The 26,308-nt window shown below is 41.6% G+C and overlaps 1 protein-coding gene across 2 annotated transcripts in view; it reads right to left on the bottom strand.

The window, feature by feature from the left end:
• Positions 1 to 3,383: 3,383 nt before the first annotated feature.
• arhgef40 (Rho guanine nucleotide exchange factor (GEF) 40) overlaps positions 3,384 to 26,308 on the bottom strand; it is a 46,746-nt gene continuing 23,821 nt past the window's right edge. The window contains exons 11-27 of one of the 2 annotated variants that reach the window (XM_085150957.1): positions 25,803 to 25,919; positions 24,107 to 24,205; positions 23,825 to 23,976; positions 22,356 to 22,494; positions 22,112 to 22,231; positions 20,076 to 20,267; positions 19,421 to 19,948; positions 18,919 to 19,295; positions 18,299 to 18,548; positions 17,968 to 18,057; positions 15,565 to 15,771; positions 12,412 to 12,591; positions 11,749 to 11,929; positions 9,717 to 9,827; positions 6,797 to 6,906; positions 3,677 to 3,720; positions 3,384 to 3,479 (exon numbers count right to left, since the gene is read on the bottom strand). In XM_085150957.1, the coding sequence (XP_085007083.1) occupies positions 3,694 to 3,720; positions 6,797 to 6,906; positions 9,717 to 9,827; positions 11,749 to 11,929; positions 12,412 to 12,591; positions 15,565 to 15,771; positions 17,968 to 18,057; positions 18,299 to 18,548; positions 18,919 to 19,295; positions 19,421 to 19,948; positions 20,076 to 20,267; positions 22,112 to 22,231; positions 22,356 to 22,494; positions 23,825 to 23,976; positions 24,107 to 24,205; positions 25,803 to 25,919 (2,880 nt within the window). In that variant the 3' untranslated portion in view covers positions 3,384 to 3,479; positions 3,677 to 3,693. Of the gene's footprint in view, positions 3,480 to 3,663; positions 3,721 to 6,796; positions 6,907 to 9,716; positions 9,828 to 11,748; positions 11,930 to 12,411; positions 12,592 to 15,564; positions 15,772 to 17,967; positions 18,058 to 18,298; positions 18,549 to 18,918; positions 19,296 to 19,420; positions 19,949 to 20,075; positions 20,268 to 22,111; positions 22,232 to 22,355; positions 22,495 to 23,824; positions 23,977 to 24,106; positions 24,206 to 25,802; positions 25,920 to 26,308 lie in introns of both variants that reach the window. The other variant, XM_085150965.1, reaches the window with a different exon arrangement.

The raw sequence follows: 26,308 nt of genomic DNA, 5'->3' as shown, positions 1-26,308 counted from the left end.
AAAAAAAATAAAGAGAGAAGTTTCTATACATTAATACTGCCTTACAAAGTGCCATACAAAAGTGAGAGATTCTGCATATGACAATTTATGCTGCAGTAGGAATGAAAGATGGTGTTCATTACATTGCTTCCAATATAATGCAATGTACCAAACAGCTAAAGGCTATGAAGTGTACAGACTTCTCCAAGCCAACAAATTACATATTGATTCAGAAACGGCTCAATAGCCATTTGCAATTTGTGAATTTGGATGCAGATATGAAACGTGCTAAATCTGATAACAGCGAAAAACCGCTGCTGCTGCTGTCTGCAGACATGAGCTTGACCTCCTGCTGCTGCCGGCTTTCGCTACCTGCCGGTCTCATATTGTACCTTAAGCATGGTATTGTCTGATACACATGCTACTCAATCAAAGCGGCGAGTGCATGTTTATTGGTTTTACTGCCTGAATGCTTGCCGTCATGAAATATGAACAACACAGTGAAATGCTGAAACCTTTCGGGGCCATGTCATGAGATAAAATGGTATGTTTTGTGTATCTTGTGCATCTTTTTGCACATTTCCTTATAATTCATTTCAACTTCAGAGAATGAGGACATAATTTTCTGTGTATGGGCCCACCAACAACGAGTCACCACAGAGTAGTACAGGAAGTGGAAGCTTGTCTAATCTTTTTCTTCTGTTAGTGTTGAGGTTTCAATCTCAAAGAAAAATGTGACATTCTAAAGAAAACAAAAACTGTTTTGTTCATGGTATATGTTAGATAAGAAAATTGACTTGAATCTCAATATTAAATATTAGGGATTTATGCAACTAGTTGACTAGACATAGCTGCCCTTTGACACTAAACTGATAGCTGAATTCTTCTGTGTCCAAGTTTTAGGAAGCAAATGTAAAACCACATTAAGGTTTGATCCACTCTCTGTGACATCAGAGGCCCGAGTAGTCAAAACTGTCTCAAACTGAGTGTTTATTGGCAGTCTGAAGCCTAAACCTTTGTGCCATGCATGTACTGTGACCCAATTATTTGGCCACTGGTATTTGAACGCCTGCCTGGAAAAAACAAGGCTACTGTTGCTAGCACCGCTTGGATTAGCTAAACTCTGCAAACTCATCTGACGTTGTGTGTGTTTGCAATTTTATACACAGCGCACATTTCAGCCACATTTAAGACATGATTTGATTAATGAGGAACATGATTAGGTATTTCTTGTATCTCCTAAGATGTAAATGAAATATTTGTTTGGCTAATTTTTAGCATGAAACTTTAAAGTAAAGAGTTTTAAATTATTTCTGAGGTTTTCTGTCTTTTATGCTAGTTGACTAGTTTCTATTTTCTTTCATTTAAAGAACTTGCAAAGTAGTTACCTGGAAGATACCTATTGAATACAAACTAGCAGTAGGTTAGCTGACATTAGCCTAAGCCTGCTGACAAAACTATGCTAGCTACTTTGTTTCCAGTCTTTATGCTAAAGTAATCACCTGACAGTCATTATCAGTAAGTGTTATCAGACAAAATCAAATAAAGCAATATTTTTTATCATGTATTGGATCATATTTTAACAGCATTAGCAAGAAAAAACACCCAACTTCCACATTCCCCCTCAGAAGTATATGAACACCATGATTTTGGAACTATGACTTCCAGATTTAAGAATTCTTTAGAAAAATGCATGAACGTATATTTAAAAAATAAAAAAATAAAAAGCTTTAGCTGCGTTTTAGGTATCTGTATTGAGTCTAGCTTTTCCTCCCATTTCTCATTTCTGTATACAGACAACATACCTTTAAAATTCAGGATAAAGAAATCAGGGTCATACCATGTTCCCAGAGTCCTTTGTTCCCCAGGTTCCCAGCATATAATAGGATCCCAAATTTGCTTAATATGAACCCAAACACAACAGGAGGATTGATGTGTGTTAAAAGAGTATAGAATTGCCAAACATAGGACCCTGGGAACATAAATACAGTTCTAAGGAATCCCATGTCAACCAATCTGAACTAGAAAATTCTAATTTTCTACCGGGGGTGGAGGGGGGGCAAACATGAAAATAATAGTTTTGGGATATTTTAGGAAAATGTCTTCCTTTAAGCAACAAGCTAAGAGATTAGATTAAATTAATTCTCAGAAAAGAATTAGATGTAGTTCATGTCTTCTAGCCACAAGAATAAAAGCAGTAAAACCACAAATTAGCACAACAAACAGACCCACCTTTCTCCATTTTATGGAGACAGCATTCCAATGAGGAATGCCCGTACTAAATGTACAGAAATCATCATTGCACAGTCACCCATTTTATACCTTTGGCATATAGAATATGGCATTTTACACAGCAATGTTCTTCAGTACTCCGAAGAACATTTTTAAGGCACCAATATGTTGCTGATATAAGTTACACTTTAAAGAAGACTAAATACCATTTTGCCTTTAAATTGTGGCCACTGTTAATAAAGAAAAACAACACGTTAGCTTAAACGAAACACTCTAACACAATGTATAACAGTCTGATATGATGCTGTAAATCCTTCCTGGTCTTCATCAAGGCAAAGCTCACGGCATGCGTTTCAAATGTAACCTTGCCTGTCGTTGATGTAGTCACTGTACCAGGCTCGAAACTGGTCACAGCGAGTGTGCGGGCATGAGAATGTGAACAGTGCTCCACTGTCTTGTAACAATAAGAGTGACTGCATGTGTTGAGGGACATTGTGTGTTGTGTGTGTGAATGTGAGCGTGTGTATATACTCACACCACCCTTGCTCAATTTACATAGATGCAATCGCACCTAGGCTATGCCACGCATTTTTACACAGGTAGGGAAAATGAAAAAAAGCGTACAGTACTCCATTCTGCATTATGAAAATGATAAAGAACATAACACATTCTAAATCTGCAATCCAACGGTGGATTTACGCCCTGCATATTACTTCCCGTTTATTATCAGATGCTGGAGCATGTGATGCGTACAGTCAGCCAGCCGAGGCAGTCAGTGGTTCAGACCAAGTGGTTTGGCCTAGTGGGGAGTCGTGGGGCAGACAATGGCCGCACTGTGTGGCTGAAGTGCCTTTGGTGTCAATGACTCTGCCAGCAACTGAGACTGGCAGATCCAAAATGGCGGAGCGCAGAGAGTCCCGCTGGTGCTTGTCATGATTTAAACAGGACAGTTTTGATCCTTTTTGGATGCAGATTTTCTTTGGTGGGGGGTCATATCAGAGCTGGGAGGTTTTAAAAGTGGAGAAAAGCAGTGCTGTGCTGCGCCGCTTAATCTGCTGGCACTTTATTTATTTTAAAGAGACGAACGGGGAAAGGGGAAGGAGAGAAAGCATGTGGGAGAAGTTCAAAAGGGTGAGGGGGGGGGGATGAGGAGGGCTCTCTCTCTCATTTTGTCTTCTTCCTCTTCAAAGTCCAGTTTGGCTCGCCCAGAGGTGAAACAGAGATGTTTAAAAACTTCAAAAAAATAAAAAAAATCTGAAGTCCAGTTTCTGGTTGAAACAACAGAAAGAGAAGAAGAAACAAAAGAAGAAGAAAATATTAATAGTGACACATGCAGAAATCCCTAGAATAAAGAATGAGTAAAATAAATGCGATCAGCGTGGGAATGCAGCGACATGAGCAGCGAATGTAAAGCGGCAGAGTGCAGAAAAAAAAAAGAAACGTGTGATAAACAGAGTAAACTTACGCTTATTGAGATGACAGTCACACAGCTGTAGAGGGAGACTGGCTCTGAGGAGGAAGAAACAGTCACATTTTTACATTCGGCGCTTAAGTGTGCGTACACACCAAAAATGTGCGTGCACCCGTGCGCACGCGGCAAATCCTCCCTCTGTTGTTGAATATGTGCATATCGCTGTCTGCGTGTTTGCCCTATCTGTTTGGGCTGCGTGTGTCCGTCTGTCTGTCAATCTGTTCCCAGCGCTGTCTGTTTGCTAATCTGTCATATTCTGTTTGCTAGATAAGGAGATTGTGAGAATGTGTGTGTGTTTGTGTGTGTGCACACTGAGCAAATTCATTTAAACTCTACCATGGAGATGGCAGGCAGGTATTGCTGTTTGCTTACAGCCAGATTCATGCAGAGTTTTCACTTTACAAACATACAGAAATGCTTTGACTGGTTTAAAGGATGCCTTTTTAACACAGATCAGCTCAGTGTGAATGAATGACTTTCTTCACCATATCACCACTATGTTACATACAAATAATTCAAAGTACATAGTGCTGTGCAAAAGTCTTGAACCATGAAATAGGTGCGATAATTTACTGAAACGTGTTATTGTGCATGGAAATGCAGCATGTAAGGGTTTATGGAATCTAATGAGCTTGAAAGCCAAAATTTGGTACGACCACCTTTAGTCTTTAGCACAGTCTGAGCATTCTTAGACAGCTTTCTTGTCATTTCTTTAAGTAGTCTTCAGGAATAGTTCTGCATACATTCAAAGCTTTTATTCAGATGTTGGCTGTGTTTCGTTTCATTCTCTGTCAGTCTTTAATCCCACACTGCTTCAGTAATGTTGAGGTCTGGGCTCTGTCATGGCTGGTAGAAAAATACACAGTGATGCACTATCGAGGTTTTGGAAGGTATTGGAAGTGTGTTTGGGATCACTGTCATGCTGAAAAGTGAAGCTGTTACCAGTCAGATGTTGTTCAGATGACATTGCATGGCAGATCAAAATCTGATGGTACTTTGCTGTGTTCATAATTCCATCTATTTTGTCACCACTCGCTGGAATGTGGCCTCAAGCCACGATCGAGCGTCCCCCTCATACATTTACGCAAGAGCTGGACTGATTTCCAGTCCAGTTCTTGTGTATTTTGACATTTCTGTGAGGCTTCATTGAGCCCAGATGCATCTCTCAGTTGCTGTGTCAGGTCTTTAGTGCACATGACTTTCAAATAACTTTGCTATTCATCTATTATAGATAGTTTATAGGTCTTTTTGTCTTTCTTCCTCGACTTGTCCAGTTACTTCAAATTTCTAAGCACATGCTGCACAAAAACAAGCTGAGATATGTCAGGGTTTCAGCTAATAGCTCTGTGGGAATCACCTTGTTGGTGCAAAGATTCTATATCCCTGGCATTTTTCATAGATTTGACTAAAGAAATTGGAATTTTTTTTGTAACAGGCCACCAGTAAAAGGTCCTAAAAGATTTAAAATTGGCTCATTGCTTATTTATCTGTTATGTGTAGACACAAAACTGATTAGGTGCCTTTTTTTTTTTTTTTTAAACGCTCGAATTAGTTATAGGTCAGTGTCCGGCTTCAAGATCACTTTAAAAGTTACAAGATAGTCTTATTAAATAAGACCGGAAACTAGCCATTCAGGCCACAAACCCATCAGAATAATGTTGACATAAGGTCATAAAACAAATGATAAGATGGGTCATTTTCTCATGTTCTTCCACAGTCAAGAGTTATTTCAGCTACCAGGAGTCGTCCATGCTTACCATTAGAAAGAAGGCAAATCTGCTGGCTATGTTCATCTTTTAAATACAGTCTCTTCTTCTATAGTGTCCTTTAAAAACACCTCTGTGCTCTTCGCTAAATAATTAAAAAAATGCTTAGAAATAAAAATGTTTGCTCTGGAGTAGGGATGCACCGATACTGGTATTGGGGCTGATACTGTAAAATGTGTGTGTACTCATACTCGTAAAAGTATCGTAACCGAGTAACCGATACCATGAACCGATACCAACTTATTTCATTAATCAGAGCGTGGCTTGTAATTTCTGTTGTAGTTTTTTAGATTGGCCACTAGGGGGACATCCCGCGCTAAACAGGCACAGGGTTAGGCGAGTGAGACTGGCGGCTCCAGATAAAAAAGAGAAACTGGAGGCTGCTGTAGCTAGGCTAAACAAAATGTCAGCAGTGTGGAGCGGAACAGCCAACTTTAACTCAGGTTTTGGAAAAGCGAACAAAAATGTCAAGAGAAAATCCACGGGCAGTTAAAATAACAGAGACTCTGACTCATTTTATCGCTCTGGATGACCAGCCAATGCTGGTCGTGGAAAACGTAGGATTGCACCGTCTTCTCAGCATACTCGAGCTGCGATATGAAATATAATAAATAAACAGAAGCTCAGGACAGTGCCAATAGTTCAGTGATATTTTGTTAAATTACAATGTGGAGACTCCGCAATAATTTAAGAGAAGTGCTTATTTTTCACTTGAAATTTTTTTGTGGTCATTTTTATTAAGATTTTATTTTTTATCGGCAGAGAATAAAATAAAACCTGTTTTCCAATTCATTGCATTTGTGTGTGTGTGTGTGTGTGTGTGTGGTAGAAGTATCGGTTTTTGTACTCTGTATCGGCAAGTACCCAGATCCAAGTATCGTATCGTATCGGTTTGAAAAAATTGGTATCGTTGCATCCCTACTCTGGAGTAATTTGTATGTCTTCAGCCGGCAGTAGTCCACAGATTGAAGGAAATAAGGCAAAGAGAAACATAACTCTGTGGGCGTTCATGGCTAACATCTTGATACTAATGACAAAGTCATGTTTGTAGGAGTTTAGAAGGGTTGCCTACAACCATATTTAGCTCTGCAAACTAAAGCCTGGGCTTTTAAAAAGGGACTTTTTCAGCAAAGCTCCCCTTCCTAAAAAGGTTCTAGAAAACCTAAGAACATCAAAAAAGACACTTTCGTTTCCAGCAAGCAGAAAAGCACATTTCTCACTTCATGTCTATATTAAAACACTGGTGAAGTGTTGAGTAATTACAGGATATAAAAACAGCTTTTATTCACCTCGGCGATCACATGTTATCTTTTGGGCTTGTTACACGTGTATACTTTTTTTAGCCCACCTGTGAGCAGCTTGTTGATCCAGAGCTTCTCCTGGGCTCCCTCCCAGACGCTGGAGATCCCCCCTCCTTCTGACTCCCGACAGAAGAAGTGTCTGAACAGCTACTGTGGACTGAAGGGGACAGGCAGAGAGAGTGGGGCTGTGTGACAGAGGCCTGTGCCAGACACAGTTAAAACAATCACATTTTGCCGGTGGAAGCACAAATAATAACGCCTTCCTGCGTTTTGAGTAAAATGCACATGCATGGAACAGCTGCGTTTTTAACCTTGTGCACGTTCGCGGTTTAACGGCGCTCGTGTTATAACGCTTTCCTGAAAGGAAAAAAGAGATGGAGCGCACGTACGCCAGAAACAAAGAGAGAGGAGTCAGAGTGAGATGGCATTTTTCCCATTCTGTTCAATGAATTTCTAACGCTGTGTTCTGTCCCACAGGACAATTCATGCATTGAAATTCTGAACTGCTGCACTCAATGAGACACCTGGTGAGCAGTATGTGTATTACACTGGGCCATGAATGAGAAATCACTTTGGCTCTGAGACAACAACGGCTGTTGGAGGCTGAATGATGGCCCTGGAATCTAAAGGACTGTACTTTAGATTAGGTACTGTGATTTTATTTATTTATTATTGTTTTATGGAACTATGTGCCTGCACCCTTTTTAAAAAAATGCAGTTTGACATGTGATACAATTACTAGTATCAGATTGCGTTGTTCATTCAGCAGCATGCTGTGAACCTGTTACTAACCACCCCATATGTATCCGTTGTCTCTAAGGCTTTGTCCTCCATGCACTCGGGAGTCTCTAAATTTCTCTTACTGCTTAAACACTGAACAGCTTTTTTAAAGACCGATTAAAATCCACTGGAGTTCTTCCTCTGCTTGTGTTCTACCTCTCTGCCAAGTTTTCTGAAATTAAACCAGGTAACGTTTACACAGTCTTGCAGACCAATAAACACTCAATGTTGAGAGAGTTCATATTGGCCCTACAAGCAGGAAGATGGCACGCTGTCATAAAGAGATGGACATGGACAGCGACAATACTCAGGTGGGCTGTGGAGTATAAATGATGCTCAGTTGGTACCAAGAGGCTCAAAGTGTGGCGACAAATCATGCTCCACAGCGTTGAACCGTTGACATGCTTTCATGTTGTTTAAGCCAAACTCTGACCCTACCATCTGAATAAAGAAACGGAGACTCAGACAGCAGGCAACATTTTTATAGTCTTCTGTTGTGCAGACAGGAGTGGCACCTGGTGTGGTCTTCTACGGTTGTAGCCCATCTGCTTCAAGGTTTGATGTCTTTTGCATTCACAGATGCTCTTCTGCCTCTATTGTAATGAGTGTTTGTTTGTTTTTTCAGTTACTGCTGCCTTCCTATCAGCTCAAAGGAGTCTGACCATTCTTCTCTGATCTTTGACATCAACAAAGAACTTTCACCCAGAGAACTGCTGCTCAATGTATATTCTCTCTTTTTTGGACCATTTTCTGTAAACCCTAGAGATGACTGTGTGGGAAAATCAGCAGTTTCTGAAACACTCAGAGCAGCCTGTGCGGCACCAACAACCATGCTATGTTCAAAGTCACCTTTCTTCCTCATTCTGATGCTCATTTTGACCTTCAGCAGGTTGTCTTGACCACGTCTACACGCCTAAATACATTGAGCTGCTACCATCTGTTCAGCCGATTAGATATTTATGTGCAACTAAATGGTGTAGTACCTAATGAAATGTTCAGTGAGTATATATTATAATATCACAGTATTGCGGAAAACTGGATGTATTATTGTAGTGCTGATTAATTCACAGGTAGTTTTAACTTGTTCTCAAAGTGGGATAGGATTACAAGGGGGCTCCTTTGGAAATAGTTCTTCCCTGTAAAGGATCCCTTCAATTAACAAAAAAATATGTAGTTGTAGAAAAAGTACAATGACAAAATGTTTCTTATTAAATTCTTTACTTTTTAACACTCTAAGTGGAACTTTTACCTGAAGGAAAAACTGAATCTGGGACTTGTATTTATAACTTGTTGTTTTGTTACTAGGCCTCAGCCGCACAATGACTTGAAATCCAGATCATTAAAGGATAATGTTGGAATTTTGCCCAGCTCAGTTAGTGATCAGGACAAATTGGCTACATGAACCTAGCCTAGCAGTTTCAATAACGCACCCATGCGAGCGCCAGGCAGCACATTTTGTTTATGGAAGTGAGACAGTTTGTGTCACCGCTTTGAAAACAGTTTAAGGCAGACACACAGCAGCGAGGGCTGTGATGGGATTTGATCATGGCACAAGTAAAACGTGTTTCCAGAGTTGAGCTTTTCGACTGCGCCGTATATTCTCCGCAGGCATGTCACAGCTCTTCAAAATTTCTCAGTGTGAGACAAATATCAACAATTCATAGAGAAGCCCAGGGGTGCACGATTGGAAAGAAAAAAAAAAGAAAAAGAAAGAAAATAAGAAAAAAAACAAAGTGTGTACCATATTATTACCTTGTCACATGGGGAGATACACCCAGGACCCGTTTTCCTTCCTATCTGTAATCTCAGGGCCACATCACTTTCAGCTCGGAGAGCAAATTTGAACAATCCAGTAATCCAATCTGGTCACATAAAACTGGGCGAATTCCCGAGGACACAGGTTGTACTGAAAAATGGTTTCAGCTTCCTTTATCTGCGAGCCGAGATGTGGAACAGCACGCCTCAAACTAAGGAGTGCACCTAACTCAAACATAACGTCCTCCGCCAGATCACATGCTCACTTTTTAACGCTCGAGATAAGCTCAGTTTCCACAACAACGATTTAACACAGCCGGGAAATCAAAATATGAGATCATATTACATTATCATTCCCAATTCTACATGCACCTTTTTTTGTTAAGTCCAAGGGGCCACAACATCTACAGGTTTGTTCCTTTTTAAACTTACTTCTGTCGCTGAGACTGTAGATGGAGTCCAACTCTGAGCCTGGAGTTCCTGTTGCATCCAACAGAAGCCTACTGGAAACTCCCATGCACAGTGACTCCTTCAAACACAACTCTGTGAGAGCAAAGGCACAAAAATAACTTCATGTTTACCTCATCTATTGCAAGCTCGTAGAATATTACCAGCTTTATTTTATTATTAGCTCAGAATATTGTGTTTGTTAGAGCAATGCCATCTGAACAGAAGGTAACCACGCCTAAAAAATGTGCCGAGCAACTTATTCAGCGTGATACTGCAATCTAAGCCGATGGCAGGAAGCAATGCTGAGGCGGAAGGCTTTATGGATAAAGGAAGGTAGAATTCCTTCATTCACGGCCGATACTTCCTTGTTTTTTGGAAAAATCAAAACAACAAACTGGGCCAGAGGGGATATTTTTACATGATCTCTACTTAAACATCCGCCACCAGATAGTTTGTACACATAACAACGGTGATGACTCAGTCTGAAGGATTTTAACCAAGTGTCCAGAAAATGAAAGGAGATTGGAACAGTGTTATAGTCTGCTTATGATCTGACGACTTGGCACAATGTCCTGTTTAAGGATCCAAATCAATACAGGAGACCTAGAGATCAACAGTGCCGTTTGTCTTACATGTTTTCAGAGCAGCAAACTATGTTTGAAGTTGGACAAAGATAACCAGAGTAAATGAAAAATGCAAGTTTTAATAATGATTTTGTTGATTAAGGAGAAAAAAAGTTATCCAAACCTATACGACCCTGTGTGGAACAGTAAGTGCCCCCTAAACCTAATAACTGGTTGTTCCACCCTTGGTATCAAGAACTGCATTCAAGTCTTCGTGATAACTGGCAGCGAGACTTTCACATCACTGTGGAGGAGTTTTGGCACGTCTTCTTTGCAGGATTGTTGTAATACAGATACATTGGAGGACTTTTAAGCATTAACGGACAGTTTGAGATGCTTCGACATGACCTTAATCACTCCAAAAAATTACTTGAGCTTAGATGGTCACACGTTCTTGTTCAGGATTTTCTGGTAGAGAGCAGAATTCATGGTTCCATCAGTTACAACAAGTCATCCTGAAGCAGCAAAGCAGCCCCGACCATCACACTACCTCCACCATGTCTGACTGCTGGTATGATGGGGTTTTTAGGAATTGCTGTGTTAGTTTTTTGCAGATGTAACGGGACTCAAGCCTTGAAAAAGTTACAATTCTGTCTCGTCAGTCCACGGAATATTTTCCCAACAGTTTTGGGAATCATCAAAATGTTTTCTGTGTTCTTCTTGGTCTGCTGTGGTTTTCTCCTTGAACTCTTCCATGGACGCCATTTTCATCCAGTCTCTTTCTTATTGTTGAATCAAGAATTCTGACCGTATCTGAGGCAAGTGAAGCCTGTAGTTCTTTAATGTTCTTCTGGGCTCTTTTGTGACCTCCTGGATGAGTTTTTGATGTGATGTTGGAGTTACTTTGGTAGACCGGCCACTCATAGACGGGTTGAACACTGATCTAAGTTTTCTCCATTTGTGAATAATGGTTCATATCGTGGTTCATAGAGTTCCAAAACCTTAAAAATGCTTTGTAACAGTTTCCAGACTGACATAATCAATGACTTTGTTTATCAGCCATATCTTTTCGATCAGGACATGACGTGTTGCTTTTTGAGACCTTTTAGCCTGCTTCACTTCTATTGAACTCAGCTTTCTAAGAAATGTGATTAAATACAGTTAATTCAAGACTTAACAAAGGAGGGCAATTATTTTTGCACAACAGGGCCGAGATAGATTTTGACAGCTTTTCCCCCCCTTAAGAAATAAAATCACCATTCAAAAAATACATATTACATCTACTCAGCTTATCTTTGTTGATTATTAAAAACTGTTTGATGATCTGAAAAATGAAAATTAGGAAAAAGGAAAATGTTCTCAGTTTTTGTAACAGCACTGTTAAAATATACATTGTTCCTAAGCTGCTGAAGGAATACTGAGCTGTTGCTTATCGAGTTAAAGGTCTTTACCTGTATTGTTGATGGCATGTGTCCACAGCAGATGGGCTATGTCGTGAGTCCAGGCCTCTCGGTCTTCCTTGTCGCGCGCTTGCAGGGTGATGCAGTCTCTGGTCCTCGGGGCCTGTCGGACCCACACCTCGAACTTCACTCCCTCCTCGCCGACGCTCTGAGTCAGACCCATCTCATTCGTCTGCATGGAGAAGTGTTAAAATCACACACAAACTCTATGACAGGAAGTCTGCTTCTGACACAATCCCACTGCTGGAAATGCTTCATTTGGTTTAGGTGAGGGGAAAGGCAGGACACGTGACTGGGAATTCACCAGAGATTTGCCTGCTCTGTTTTCACACGAGCACATCTGGACGTCACATTGGCTTTGTGCAAGGAATACGAGAGGTAAAAGAAGGTTTCATGCCCCATCGGTATGCACTGGTCATCTGTGCTTGCACATCTCCATCAGGTGATGTTGTGATTCAACAGAAAAATACAGAGTTAAAAAGAGTTTATAGAGGAAAGAGGGGGGGAGATAAAGCAGCGCCCAAAAAAAACTTTAGAAACCTCAAATTTAGTTTGCTTTCAACAGAATCTAGACAGAAAGCAGATTTTACAGATAAGACAAAGTGCTGGAGATGGTGTGAAGGAGAAGTGTGTGTGTGTGTGAGAGCTGTTCACCTTGATGCTGTGTTTGTAACTGTAGGCGGTGCGTCCCGGGCTGGGATTCTTGTGTTTAGTGAAGATTACGACGTGTTGATAAAGGAAAACGTTCCTCACGCCCGCCCGCTTCCTCCGAGTTCCCCCGCTCACCGTCAGCTCACCCTGCCGCACCAGCTCGCCGCGCTCCGTCACAGGGATCTGAAAGCACACACAAACACACGCGTTAGGACACACTTATATTGGCCTTAGGCCCAGGACCAACCCTCAGCAAAAGATACCATCTTCATTTCAATCTTAAGAGGAAATTCAGGCCTGAGCTTTAAAATCCTGTCTCTTTGCCAGGTTCCAATCTTGATTGAATTGTTTCATTAATTATCTTGAAAACAGATATAAAAATAAATAAATGAGCATCATTATATCTGAGAATCCATAAAACACTAACAAAGTGAAATATTCTCACTTTTACACATTAAATTTTTCCCCCCACTCGCTCAGAGGAGTAACACTCGGTTGATTCTGCTCATCTGTAGCACAAAAACTAGGAGTTACAAATTAAACGGTCGTCGTATTACAAAGTCTCAAACCCTCCCTCCTGCACCTACTCTAATTTTCTGTTTGGAGTTGCGAGACACTTTGACTACAAAGACTGAAAAGCTTTATTCTCTATTCAACTGCGAAGGACAAAGGAGCATTATTATTACAGTGCCTTGCATGGTGACATATTCTTCACATGGATGCTTCGTTCTGCTGGATCTTTGCTCTAATTGGCCAGCTGAATCACATCTTTTGTAATAAAAAAAAAAAAAAGAGAAAAAAAAAGTGACTTTTTTGTTCATGTCAATTACAGGGTTGCGACTTTGAGATGCTGTTGGAAGTCAAAGGCACACAGACACTCATAATAGGCGAAAAAGAAATTACATAATTGTCAATGCTAGCTATGCAAAAGCACAAAAGAGCAACAAACAAGGCAAATGCAAACGATTTGTCAGCCGCAAGCGTGCGGACAATGAATTTAAAAGGTCTGGAATTTTACAAGCGGCCACTGACATACAGTGGATTCTTATTTTTAAACCTCTAGAAATGAGTGGGTCATGATATAAGTGATGCTTCACACACACTTTATGAACACCCACATCTACACCCACCCAAACACGCACACAGCTGTACTTAAAATCATTTTTACTTGGAGAGGTGTTGCAGCGCAATTTTGAAGTAGCTCAGCGCAAGTGTTTGTGCTGCTGTAATCTTTCCCCTCGTTCAGAATGCAGAGAGATGAGAGGTGTGTGTGTGAGTCAAACATTTGTCACGACTACCACTGAATATTACAGCTGTGTCAGAGTACAGTGGTGTAGGGCGCAGGGATGTTAGTGTTTTTGGACTTTTGATAAGTCTTTCGGTTTTTGTTTATTCCCAGTGGGAGAACACAGTCTTTCCTCCCACTTGCCACGTCCTTGTTGCAGCTCTCAGGACTAGGAAATAAGAACGATTCAGCTTTATAGTTCAGGTTAAACTCAGTCTGGATTGAGATCAGATGATGACAACTGATCTCAGTGGAAAACCACATCAGCTGATAAGCTTCTAGGTTTACTAGACCCCGACTCACATAGGATTTTTAAGACAGATAACGTTGCCAATATCCGATGACTTAAAAATCTGATATTCTGATACATTGGCTAATATCGTTTTCTTTCATATACACTAAACATAAACAGATTTTCCTGACATGTGTTATTTGTAGCTCAATATTTAATATTAAAACTCTGTTTTTAGTTCTCCAAACTTGTTGCCAACAGGAAACATGCAGAGTGCCCCCTGGTGGACACACTATGAAACATCAGCCTTTTATTAAAATTTTGAAATCTTATTTGTCTTTATAATACCGATACTGATACATTTAAAAATAGCTAACAACGCACAGAAGAAAAACTTCAGACTCTGCTCACATCAGCAGCTTGTTGTGTTTTTGGTGTTTCAAACATGTGTTGCTAACGGGAAAGTTGCACAGTGCCATCTAGTGGACAAACTATGCAAAATTAATACTCCTAAAAGCACGTACCCTCTATATTGGTAAATGGCTAATATATAAAAAAAATGATCAGGCAAAGAAAACAATGAGGTGGTTCTGCTCGAATCAGCTGCTTGTTCCTTCTTTGGCATTCCCAAAAGCTCCAGATCAGCTTCTGGGTGGAGCAGATGGCTGCCCCTCTCTGATCCTGCTTCTGCCAGAGGTTTCTTCCTGAGAAAAAGGAGTTTTTCCTTCTTACTGTTGCCAAGTGCTTGTTCTTTACCTTAGAACATCTTCTGGCAACTGTTATATAAATAAAATTGAATTGAACTGATGGAAAAACTGTGACACAAACACTCATAACACATTTGTAGGCTCTTTCTCCAATTTCTTCTTCACTTTTTAAAATGTCATTTATCAACTATTGCAGACCAATATCAATATATTAGCAAATAAATATCATCGGCTTGAAGGAAAAAGTGGTCAGGCACCTAACACTGACAAATCTCATACATAATGCAATGTTTGACTTGCTTTAGCCTGCCTGGAGTTGCAGCTGCCTCTGCAAGCTGCAGCCCACCTCTACCCCAATTCCTCCTCCTCATGCTGTGTTTGACTTCATCAGTGTCATGTCTGTTGTTACTGATGCCCGCTCCGCTCTGTACCAGATATGCTGCTGCTGCTGCTCCCACACCTTATGATCTCTGCGTATCCAGATGGAAGATCTCCATTTAGCCAAAGTAATGCTGACGGATTCAGTCATAGTATGCGAGTTTAGATGCTCACACATTCACACACATTGTCCTGATTCTTTCTATAAATAGACGCCGCAGACTGTAGTTCACAATAAATGGGCTTTTCCTTTTATGAGCAAAACCTCTTAACATCTTGTAGTAGTAAGAAAATGCAAATGAGCTTCTATTTATGTGCCTCCATGAATTCTTTAATGTGTTTTTTCTTGAAACATGGCTAATGTAAGCCGTGTTTCTAGTGTTTCTGTGGAAAATAAACACCAATACATTTATTTGATTTATTTGGGGGTAAAAGAGAAATAAGTGACTTCCACTGGCCTGACCTCCTCAACAAGATTTTAGTTTCTTTCTCTCTAAGAAAGGAAAGTGGGACTTGACAGTTGCAGAGACATAAACTGGGACGAGCATTCTCACCGGGCATCCGACGATGAGGTCACTGGCCCTGAGGTCCTCGCCGTGCCGCTGGGCGTGTCTCAGGATGGAGAGGGCGGAGTCTGAGGCGGGGTTTATGCCCCCCAGCTCCTCCAGCGCCTCGCAGTACTGCTCCAGCCTCTGAATGGGAGCCTGCAGGCAGTGAGGGAAGGCCAGAGGGGAGAGGGGGGAGGCTTGGGGAAGTTTTGACTGAAACAGGGGAGGGAAGGACAAATAAAAAGGTAACGTTAGCAAGTCTGCTGGTGTTTCCCCATCATGTTCAGCTGGGCTGTGTTCACTGTTTTTTATTACACACTTCACTACAAGTTGTGTTCACCTTAAACACAGTCAGAAGCTTCGCCCATGGATGTCACATGTCCTACCTTGTGCCCTCTGCCGGGGCCCCCACCTCCTCCAACCAGAGCATTTTCGGAACACATCTAAAGCAACCGGTTCCTGTTATGTCCTATATCTTAGAAAGGGCAGCTTCAGACAATGTCCTGACCTAAATGGCCCAAAAGGTGTCTGCGCTTTTTTTACTTTGACTTTACTTAGTGGAAAATCAGTGACATTTTTTTGTTTTTCTGACACTGAACAAGTTTTCTTTTTTAGAATATGTGGATTTTCCCACCCAAAAATAAGGACAACAACAGTGATTTTTGTTCTCTGTCAAAACAGATGATATAAAGAGACAGTAAAAGAGGCCAGCTCGTGTCTTACACCTCAAATTCTAACAGATACGCCTATAAACCCGAACGTCAATGACACAGCAGCTCATCCGGCTTGTGGCCCATCACACTTCACAGGATTTGCCTGAAAAATAAATCGGCAAAGGTGACATTGAGCTCTAGCACATTTTTGGCGAAGACCCATTAGGTGATCGTTGTGTCCACTGTGTGATTAGATTGTGAGCGATGCTGCAGGATGAGCAGCGATTCTTGTGAACCGCGGATGTAAGTACACTTTTAGCTCATCGTCCTTCAGCCCAACAAGCTTAATAACATATAAATCACATGCAACCAGTGAAGATTTGCCAGTTCGCTGGTCTAGAGATGGATATTGATATGATTTTAGTGATCTCTCTACGATTATTAAACATCCAGTTTTTTATTGATTTCCTCATTGATTCCTAATTCTGATTTTTGGTTGAAAAAATAAAAGCTTACACAAGTTTTCAGCACCACTGCAACTATTTTATCATCTCCAAGTCTAAACAGCGCATAGAAAAGTATTTGATAACCTTTTCTCTAACAGGCAGCTGACAGAAAAACATAATAAATCTGAGCTGCTGAGCTTGGAGGCATGAGGCTCTGATGGATTGGACAAGTTGTAACCAGTTCTCAGCAGGAATCACTTTTTGATTTGGATCTCTTATAAAGGCCCGCGCCCTATCTCGCTGCTTTAAAGAAAACGCTCAGGGTCTAAATAAAAAAGTGTATGGGCTCTCCTTTGGTCCACGCTCAGCCTGCCCACCACATGCCATGAAGTCTTTGCTACCATCAGCTCTCAAACATGCTACATCAGGCTGAGCCGCTCCTCCGAGATAGTTACAGTCACAGTTAACACAACTCTCTGTGGATGATTGTGACATCATTTGGCATGTTTTGGCAAACGGTTCTTTTTTAGACATGTGTAATCAAGGCAACTATGGCTTTGCTCAACAAGTATGAAAGTTCCAACTCGTAGCTGCTGCTTTAATGTTTCTTCAGTTTTCTTTTCATCCGCTGATCCCAGTAACCCTGAAGAAGCAGCTATGCAGCAGAAACAATCATCAGCACCATCATCAGAACGAACACCAGTTTAATGTCCCCTGCCATCATGATAGCCATATCCCTGTTATCAAGCTGCTTTACAGCTGCTGCTGCTCAGGGTGACCTGAGCACGTGCTGCCTCCTGGTGGCGACTCGTTAGAAATGCTGGGTTTGAGCGTCGCCTCAGAGGTTTTGAGCTCTTTGATCTCTCTGTATATAGTCCTCATAATAATCTCACGATGCTGTCGATGTATTAGTTTTTGTTAATTGTAGCTCGGCAGCTCCAATGACTTTCCCTGTAATCCGCCTTTAATTGGCTTTTCTAGTGTGCATTAAACTTGTAATTAACTTTACTGTATACAGCTCGTTCATAATTGCCGCCACCAACAAATAAAGCGGCTTTAATTGGCTTGAGCCTGTGATGTGTTCAAAAAAAATGACTCATAGCAACGCTCTTACATTGTGTAACCAGTTTTCTAAAAAAAGAAAATAACCAAATAAAAAAAATAAATAAATAAGGGTTTATTGTTAAGAGACACTTTTATCGCTTTGAAATCATGTTTACTGAGATGAACTGGTTGAATAAGAGTTAAGACCGCAACTCTCTCAGTAAAATCTCTGTTTTTTACTTTTTAAGAGGCACGATGAATCCTACCTTGAAAAAGTCGGCTGCTTGTGTGACCAGTGGAGAATCCAGGTCTGGTTTGGTCCTGATGTACTGGGAATACTGCAGAAACTGGTCCCGCTGTGTGGTGACAGGCGAGAAAGTTGTGTGAAAGATAAAAAAAAAAAAGACAGTAAATTTTAATCAGATTAATTACACAGACAGGGATTTAATGGATATTTTTAACTAAATTATGCTGACTTCTAACTAATCTGTGACATTTTCTATATGCAAACATATAAAACAACCCCTCAGATGTTTATGTAAAACTGAAGAGCAGTGCATGCAGTCATACAGCTTCACTTGGCATTTTGCAACTTACAAATTTACTGAAGCAGTCCTGTTGCAACAGGCTTTGCACAAGAGCGCCCTCCATGGCAGGGAGTAGGTCCTGCGAGTGAAAGGTGGTGAGGCTGGCCCAGTTGGGAAACAGCGAGTCTGCCTTCCCCCTGATGGAAGCTGGGGTGTCTGAGAGCTCCAGTAAGGGCAGGTACGTCTCTTCTACCCCCTTTAGCACAGTCACGTACTGCCTCTCTGAACTTAGCATCCTACACCAGAGCAGGTACAGCTTACTGCGGTGGAGATGGCAAAGGGTGGGGAGGGGAGGAAAGAAACAGAGCGAGCAATGCATGAGTACACTTATAAAGGAGAAACAAACATGGAAGCAAGTGGACAAGTGGGAGGTAAGGGGAAGCGAGAGCGAAGATAGCAACGGATTGAGATCAAAGACTCAGTAATGAAAAAATTATCTAAGATTGCATCCTGACTGATAAAATCAATGCGAAAGAGCCTTCAGTTGTACTTAAATTATCCCTAAAACTATGCATCGCTTTTTCTTTCATCTCAGCCTGTTCCATTCTTGCTGCGACTTATTATGTTTGACTATCTCTGATTTTCTTACGAGGAAAGTGGAGTACATGGAAAAAGAAGGCCAACACACACCTCTGTGCAGTTGAACCAGCCCTATCCGTCCCCGTCTCCCTGTCTGTCCTCCCCAGCAGAACATGCTGGCGCGGTGACCCCGTGTGATCCACCACCTCCTTGCTGCTGACCTCCACTCCTCGGATCAACACTCCTCCGCCACTACTACCACCACCGCTCCATCCTGGAATAGCTGCAGCCATGCTAGTAGTAATGACTGGGTCGGCCAAAGCCCGTCGTCCCAGCCAGGACATGGGGGAGTTACGGCTCGCCCCAGCCACCGGCGACTCAGCGGGTTTGGGAGTGGCTGTACCTCGACGGGGGGCCAGGAGAGCCTGGAGGTCAAAGCTCGGGTGACGCTTCCGAGGTGGCTTGAAGGGAAGTGGAGCCTCTGTGGGCTGTAAGGGAATTGATCTGGTCATTGGTGTGACTGTGATACACTTCAGTTACAACAGTACAGTACTGTAACACACCTCAGATCATAGAACAGAAAACATTATCATAAAATAGAAATCAAACTCACGCTCTTCTTTGCAGGATTCAGAAGGTTCGATAGAAACTTCCCTCCCCCGGCCCCACCTCCTCCCGCACCACTTCCTCCTGCCGTTCCCTCTTTCTTATTCCCTTTCTCCTCTCCTATCTTCAGTGTGGAGCAGGTCTGCGGTCTGAACAGTGATGCCAGGGATCCCCAGGACTGCAATCCCCCTTCCCCTCCTCCAGCTCCTAGCCCCCAGGAGTCACCCTCTCCCTCGGGGCCCATCAGGTCCCAGAGGCTGCTGGCAGAGGGCGTTTTGGTTTTCCCCTGTCCCTGATTTTGCGTCCGGTCAGATTGGAGGAATCGGGGCTTGACCTGTGCTACTGTTCGCTGGTATCGCTCAACGGTCTGAGTCCAGAGATCCAGCAGTGCCCCGCCACCCAGCTCTATAGCTAAAGAGCGTGCGTCCTGGAAACGGGACGGGGGTATTGGAGGGAGGGAGGCGAGAGGGCAGGTAGAAGAAGAGGAAGAGGAGGAGGAGGAGGTGGAGGAGACTGCATCGCACCACTGGGTGGCCTGCACAAGAGACAGGAAAGTCAGGGAAGTCATTAGGACTTCCGCTCGGCATTAAAACACTTTGGAACCATGACTGTATGTTTAGAACTTCCTGTGTGTGTGTTGCAGAGGTCTTCCTGTGCCGTACCTCGGTCAGAGTGGACAACAACCTCTGTGTGTTATCCAGAGTGGTCCAGCAGTCAGACAGACAGTGGGACATGTCCCTGAGCTTCTCCCTGACCGGAGGGAGTCGGATCTGGATGTCACTCAGGCCTGCCCAGTCCAGTTCACACCAGCCCTCCAAATCACTGAGCAATGACAGAGTCTCACTGTGCAGCTCCTGAAAGATGCAGGAAAATGGGCTGTCAAGAAGTATTTACTGTAGAAGACTGACAGGACACACTTGGGAAATCATGGATGGAAAAATATTGACTGCATCTCTTGGGAATATGCTGGGTAAACTTTTCATTAGCTCGTTTCCATGAGAATGACACAAATATGCCACTGAAAGGCACAGTGGGCTTAAAGCACATCTATTCGCAGTTTATAGTTTCAGTTATTGACTTCTCAAACCCTACAGTGGGTGATTCACAGTAACACATGTGTCTTAAGTACGACTAATAAGATTTCTTATCCCAGAGTTGATGTGACAGAAGGGATTTTTTTGTGGGAGATGGTAAGATGCTTACATGAACTGTAGAAACAAAGTGAAAGCAAAAACTCTGAGGGCGGACGCTTAAACTGTATGTAAATATTCTCCATGTTGTTATCATGATGTGTGCTTACTTACCAAAAGTCATTTACATGCAGATAAAACTGGACACTCCCTTTGTACTTGAAGAAGGTCAGTCGGACCAAAACACTGTGATGTAATAAGTGTATTAGCGGTACATGAGACGGTGTGTGGGAGTCATATTTCACCGTTTTGTGAATATCATGAATGAAATCTAACTGACCCTTAGAAGACCAATTAAATCAAAGTCTATATGAGTCACAGCTGCCAACACATAAGTACTGTCAAGAGATCAGGGCTAGACATCGCTGTAAGCATTAGAGAAAAGAGACAGCCTGTTACCAAAACCATTTTAAAGCCACAATGTTTGCAGGAACTCAGTGTTTACAACTCCTTTGATTTTACACCTGATCTCCATCCATTCTCTACTGCTTATCTTTTTCAGGGTCGCAGGGGGGCTAGAGCCTATCTCAGCTGTCTTAGGCTATGTCCACACTAGCAAGGATAAATTTGAAAACGCTCCACGTCCACACTTTTTTTCAGTTGTTTTCACAGAGTTGCGTGTCAAAAACGGACGAAAACGCTTACGTTCCAGTACTGCGCATGCGTGAAGCGCAAGAAGATTCGGCCTGTCTCATTTCTGTCTGCCGTTTCTTTACTTTCCGGCTCTTTGAAACATGGCGGAAAAATGTTGAGGAAAAGCACAGAGATTTTAAATGGACTAACAATGAGGTGGAGTTGTTGCTGCGAGTAGCACAAAAGTACAAAGTTGCAAAAGCGAGTGAGAATTAAAGAATTTGAAGAAAAGCTATCTGAAGCATGTACAGACTGATATTAATCTTTAATAGATTAAATGTCGCAGGGCTAACACATAGTCACAAGCAACCAGTCACACTCCGATTCAAACCTATGGGCGATTTAGAGTTTCCAATTAACCTATCCACACCAACTTACTAACACTAATATAAACTTGTATTTATATGTAAATTCAAAGAATTTCATTCAGATCACACACAGAGTCAATCCTTCTGAGTCTCAGTCATCGCCATCAGTGACGCCATTATGCAAATGAATAAATTACTCAGCCACAGCAACAGTGTTGCTACTGTAAGATGATGTGAAAGAGGGGAATTTTCTAATCTATGTACTGCGCATAGTTGTTTTTTTATTTAGCGTTAACCTCTTAACGCCGTGTGTTTTACGTTTGATACACACAGTTTTGGTGAGTTTTAGAGACTTCTACAGCATCCATGTGATTAACCCCCACCGAAAAATGTCATTAGTAAATTACAAAAAAAAAAGAAAAAAAAAAAAATGTAGCAATTATTTAATCAGGGCTTTAAATGGTTACGACTGGCTCCATAACACTGAGCCCAGTGAACCTGCATACTTTAACATGACACGTGAAAATGTTTTCACACAAAAAACACATTCATCTTTGCATTACTCACATTGGCTGTTTCTTTGAACGTCTTGAACCTCTGCTGTTTGAGCGAGAGTCTGCTGAGGGAGAGAGGAGGATCCTTGTAGTCCTCCAGCTGCGACTGAACCTGCTCAATCTCTTTATCGCACTGTGGATTAAAGGCGGAGGTTTGGGTGAGTGGAGGACATGAGGCGCTCTGTTACGCATAAGAGGGGAAATTACTGAAAATGAAGATGAGTTATTTTAAAGTAAAGTAAATCTTCCTCAGATACCTTTTCCAGTTTGTCCACCAACCCCGCCAGACGCCCCAGAGCCTCCAGGTCACGACCTCTTTGGTTGGACACTCGGACAAGCCGATGGAGAGCATCGTCCACGCTGTCATAAAGTTTAGAAGTTATGGCGAGAGCAGCTCTGAGAGGAGAAGAAAGAAATTTTGGTTTTCATTTAAATTCTTCAAAATCATGCTGACAGAAATGATCTAATTATAAAACAATGTCTCATGTAGAGCACAGAAAAAAACCATCTTGTATTATTGCACAGCTTAAGCCAAAACTCATTACACAGTAAGAACAGAAGCGCTACAACAGTCTTCAGATCATCTCTAAGCTGCAGTCATGCACAAACAAGCTGCATCGCTCTGTCCTTTATTTGATGTGTTTTCTTCTCCAGCTGGTTTTCATTTTATGGCCAAAAACAAACAACTCTGTTTTTGTCAGGAAGACTATTTTTAACCTAAAGCTCATCCTGACAAAATAACCCTTCAATCAAAAATTTAAAAAGCATGGGAAAGGAAAAGAGAAGGAGATTTAAAATATAGTCTTCAAGTCCTGTGCTTAATGCATATTAAAGCATCTTTGCAGAATCATAACATTGTGTGTTGTTAGGTTGTATTAAAAATAACTCAGGAATGCATAAAATGCCCACAGTACAGCTACTGGATGTTAGAAGGAAATAGCTTTCAGTTCATTGTTGGTAAAGTGTGGCAATAGGCTCCAAGCACAACTTTGGGGTGGCAAGTCACCAGCTACTTTGTTACATATGTGTGCTCAGCTACCCATTAAAACGATAATTTAATCAGCCAATCACATGGCAGGAACCCAACGAAGTTCAAACTTAGGAAAAAGGCTGATTTTAGTGAACATGGCATAGTTGTTAATGCCAGACGGACTGGTCTGAGTGTGTCAGAAACTAATGATATACTGGGATTTCTCCCACACAAACATCTCTAAGATTTTACAGAGAATTAAACTCTGCAAGAAAACGTCTTGTTGATGTCAGAGGTCAGTGGAAAGTAGCCAGACTACTAATGAGCTGATAGGAAGGCGGAAGGCTTGGGTGTTTGTCCTGTCAGCAAAGAATAGGAAACTGAGGCTTCAGTTTATATGCAAATCCAATAATTTCTGTAGGATGACAAGACATTGAACTAACACTGCTGGCAGAGCTCAGAGAAGGTGTGGCCAATCAATGGTGGAGCCAAATCATGTTCAACATGATAGTGCTAACACTGACAGGTGGCTAAAAATCACTTTAATATCGTGGTTTAGTGTGTTAGCATATGCTGATTAGCACTAAATAACCGGGAGCGTTCGTTTTCCAGGGTTTTTGGCCCCAATATTTTTATTGGATTTTGTTACTTAATTTTTAAAAAAAAAGAAAAGAAAAGAAAGAAAGAAAAAAGTATAATCCACAAAATAAAAATTCAGTAGTCCTACAAATACTGGATGAATTAGGTGTCTGGTACCTGCAGTCTGGTGACTTTTGTGCCAGTCCAGATGCCCTATTTGTCAATCCAGCAAGCCAGGCCCCGCCCTTCTGCTGCAGCTCAGTTAACCGTTGGTCAGCCAGGACGCTGGCCATGAGCTGCCTGTGCTTGTCAATGCTCAGAGGAACAGCCTGAAAAAGATAAGCATGTGTATTGTAGCTTTTGTGTGTGTTTTTATAGAGACTGGTAAGTTACTAAAACACACAAATATATCTGAGCGCACACAACGAGTAGAAAGAGCATCATGTTAAAGTTATGGACCTTTATGTCGTCTGGCATTGGCTCAGCGTCCATAGACTGCAGTGCTTCTCCGAGCAGTGAGAGGGCGCTCTCACAGCGCTCTGTCAGACTCTCCAGACTCTAAACAGGACAAAAAGAAGTAGAAATCCACACAAACACATGAAATCTCTCTTTCATTCCACCTTTTTTGTAATCCACAGGAGAGGTCAGAAAAAGTCCAGAGGATAGGAAAATGTTTTCAACTGTTTAGATAAAGCAACATAAACTGTGGGGGGAAAGCCATTAAGGGTCCTTGAGATTCTTACGGGCTGTGTTTTTTCTTCACCTAGTTCATCATGCCTGTCTGAAATAATCGACCACCAGCAGACGACCACTGTTTCCCAGCCAACATCCTTTTATCTCGCCTCCCTCCCTCCTAGATGTTCTTTCTCCCACAATACTCCCTCAACTGTCAGAGGTCATATTTTACACTGGAGGTACCCAAAACTCGAAACAAGTTACGAGCTACAAGAACTCCGGACTTTGAGTGGTTTACTTGAGCTTGTTCATTCCAAGCTGTCTGTAAGAAGTTTAAAAATAATAACAATAAAAATACACTAAGGACTTTTTGCTTTAGAAAATTCCTCAGCTACATACAAAAATGGCATTTCCTGTGACTTAAAAGAAACTTTCTGTTTTATAATTACAGAACAAAACCTCAAACAGTCGTGCCGACACATTTTTTTCCATTTACTACGGCAGCATGTTTTAATAATGTGAAAAAAACCGAGACATGCTATCGAAATTTCATTATTTCCTGACAGAAAGGGTTAGGGTTAGGTCAGTGGTCCGACAGCTTAAGATCAAAGTGAGCTGTATGTGAAAAATGACTTTGACATCCCTGATGTACACACGCTGATGCACACGGGAGTAAAAATAGGACAGCAACCCTCTTGTGACTAGAGAAAATCTGTGGCTGCCCAGTGATAGCTTTAATTTTTTGGATTATAAGTCATTGTGGCAACTAACTAGTCTCCAGAAGGCTGAGCATACAACACCCACAGTCTCTGGGCAACAGCTTTTGATTACAAGGAAATGGCATGGGTCACAGGAGGAAAAATGACTCCAAACAACCACTATCAGATGGATCGGTGAAGGTTTTGCAATCAAGGTGTAAGTTTTCTGTGACGTGTCTCTTTGCAAAATGGAGCTGGTTAGCTGTATTCTGGTTATATTCCTCTGTAAAAGAAAGGTTTTCCAGCTCTTATGTCAAGTAGCTATTAAATTGCCACTCTGCAGCAACTACATCATGATTTGTGGAGGAATTTATGAATTTCTGTTTCAGATCTCTGAGTTTCTGGATGGACTCTGAATACAAGCCATTAGTGTGAATTTCTGTTCATCGAGATGGCGACAGGTTTGAAATTTTCACTGATTCATGAGTTAATGACCGTATTATCACAAACAGATTGCATTCAATTGCCATTTTGACCTGATTCAATCACAAACTAATAGCAGACTCTGTCTAATTGTTATTATTTCTGCTCTGATACACCAAAGTCACTTTGAAGACTGCAGCTGACTGATTAATGTTCCTGTTTAACTAAATTTCGTCATACCTCCACTCTGTGGATGAACCACTGAAAACACAAATGCTATAGTGGAGAATCAAATGTGAAAAGTTCAAGGATGTTTTTTCATGTTTGCATAATCGAACAGACAAAACAGAGCTCCTCACAATTCTGAAGGCCAGCCAGTCCGCGTGGCAGTGGATAAAGTCCCCGTCCACTTCTTTGGGCAGCTGTTGTTTGTCTACATACTGCTGAAGGACGCTTGTTCCTCGCACTGTGTGGACCTGCACAGGAGAGGAGAAACAGTAAGGGGCAGAGGAAGTGACTTTCTTATTGTATGTTTGAGAAGAATAAAAGCTTTGAAAGAAATTAGACCAAAAAAGAAAAGATAATAAATTAAATCACACTGAAGCCTGGAACATATAAACTCTTATCTGAATGTGTTAGTGTTGGTAATGTTTACTGAGTACAGACCAAGTGAAAAGCTCCAAGAGTTTATAAACATTAACAAACCTGCTGTGCCAATCATACGTTTTCAAAAATCACCTGTTTAAACCGTATTAAGTGTAAAGTTTTCCGATATCAGGGCGTGTGGCCACTTTGTGTGAAAGAATAATGCTGACCTCTTTGTTATTTGCGATTCTATTAAATGGCAATTATGGCTAGAGGTTCT

Source organism: Neolamprologus multifasciatus, chromosome 3 (assembly GCF_963576455.1).
Source record: "Neolamprologus multifasciatus chromosome 3, fNeoMul1.2, whole genome shotgun sequence".
Taxonomy (NCBI): domain Eukaryota; kingdom Metazoa; phylum Chordata; class Actinopteri; order Cichliformes; family Cichlidae; genus Neolamprologus; species Neolamprologus multifasciatus.
This window is presented reverse-complemented; position numbering and strand designations above follow the sequence as displayed.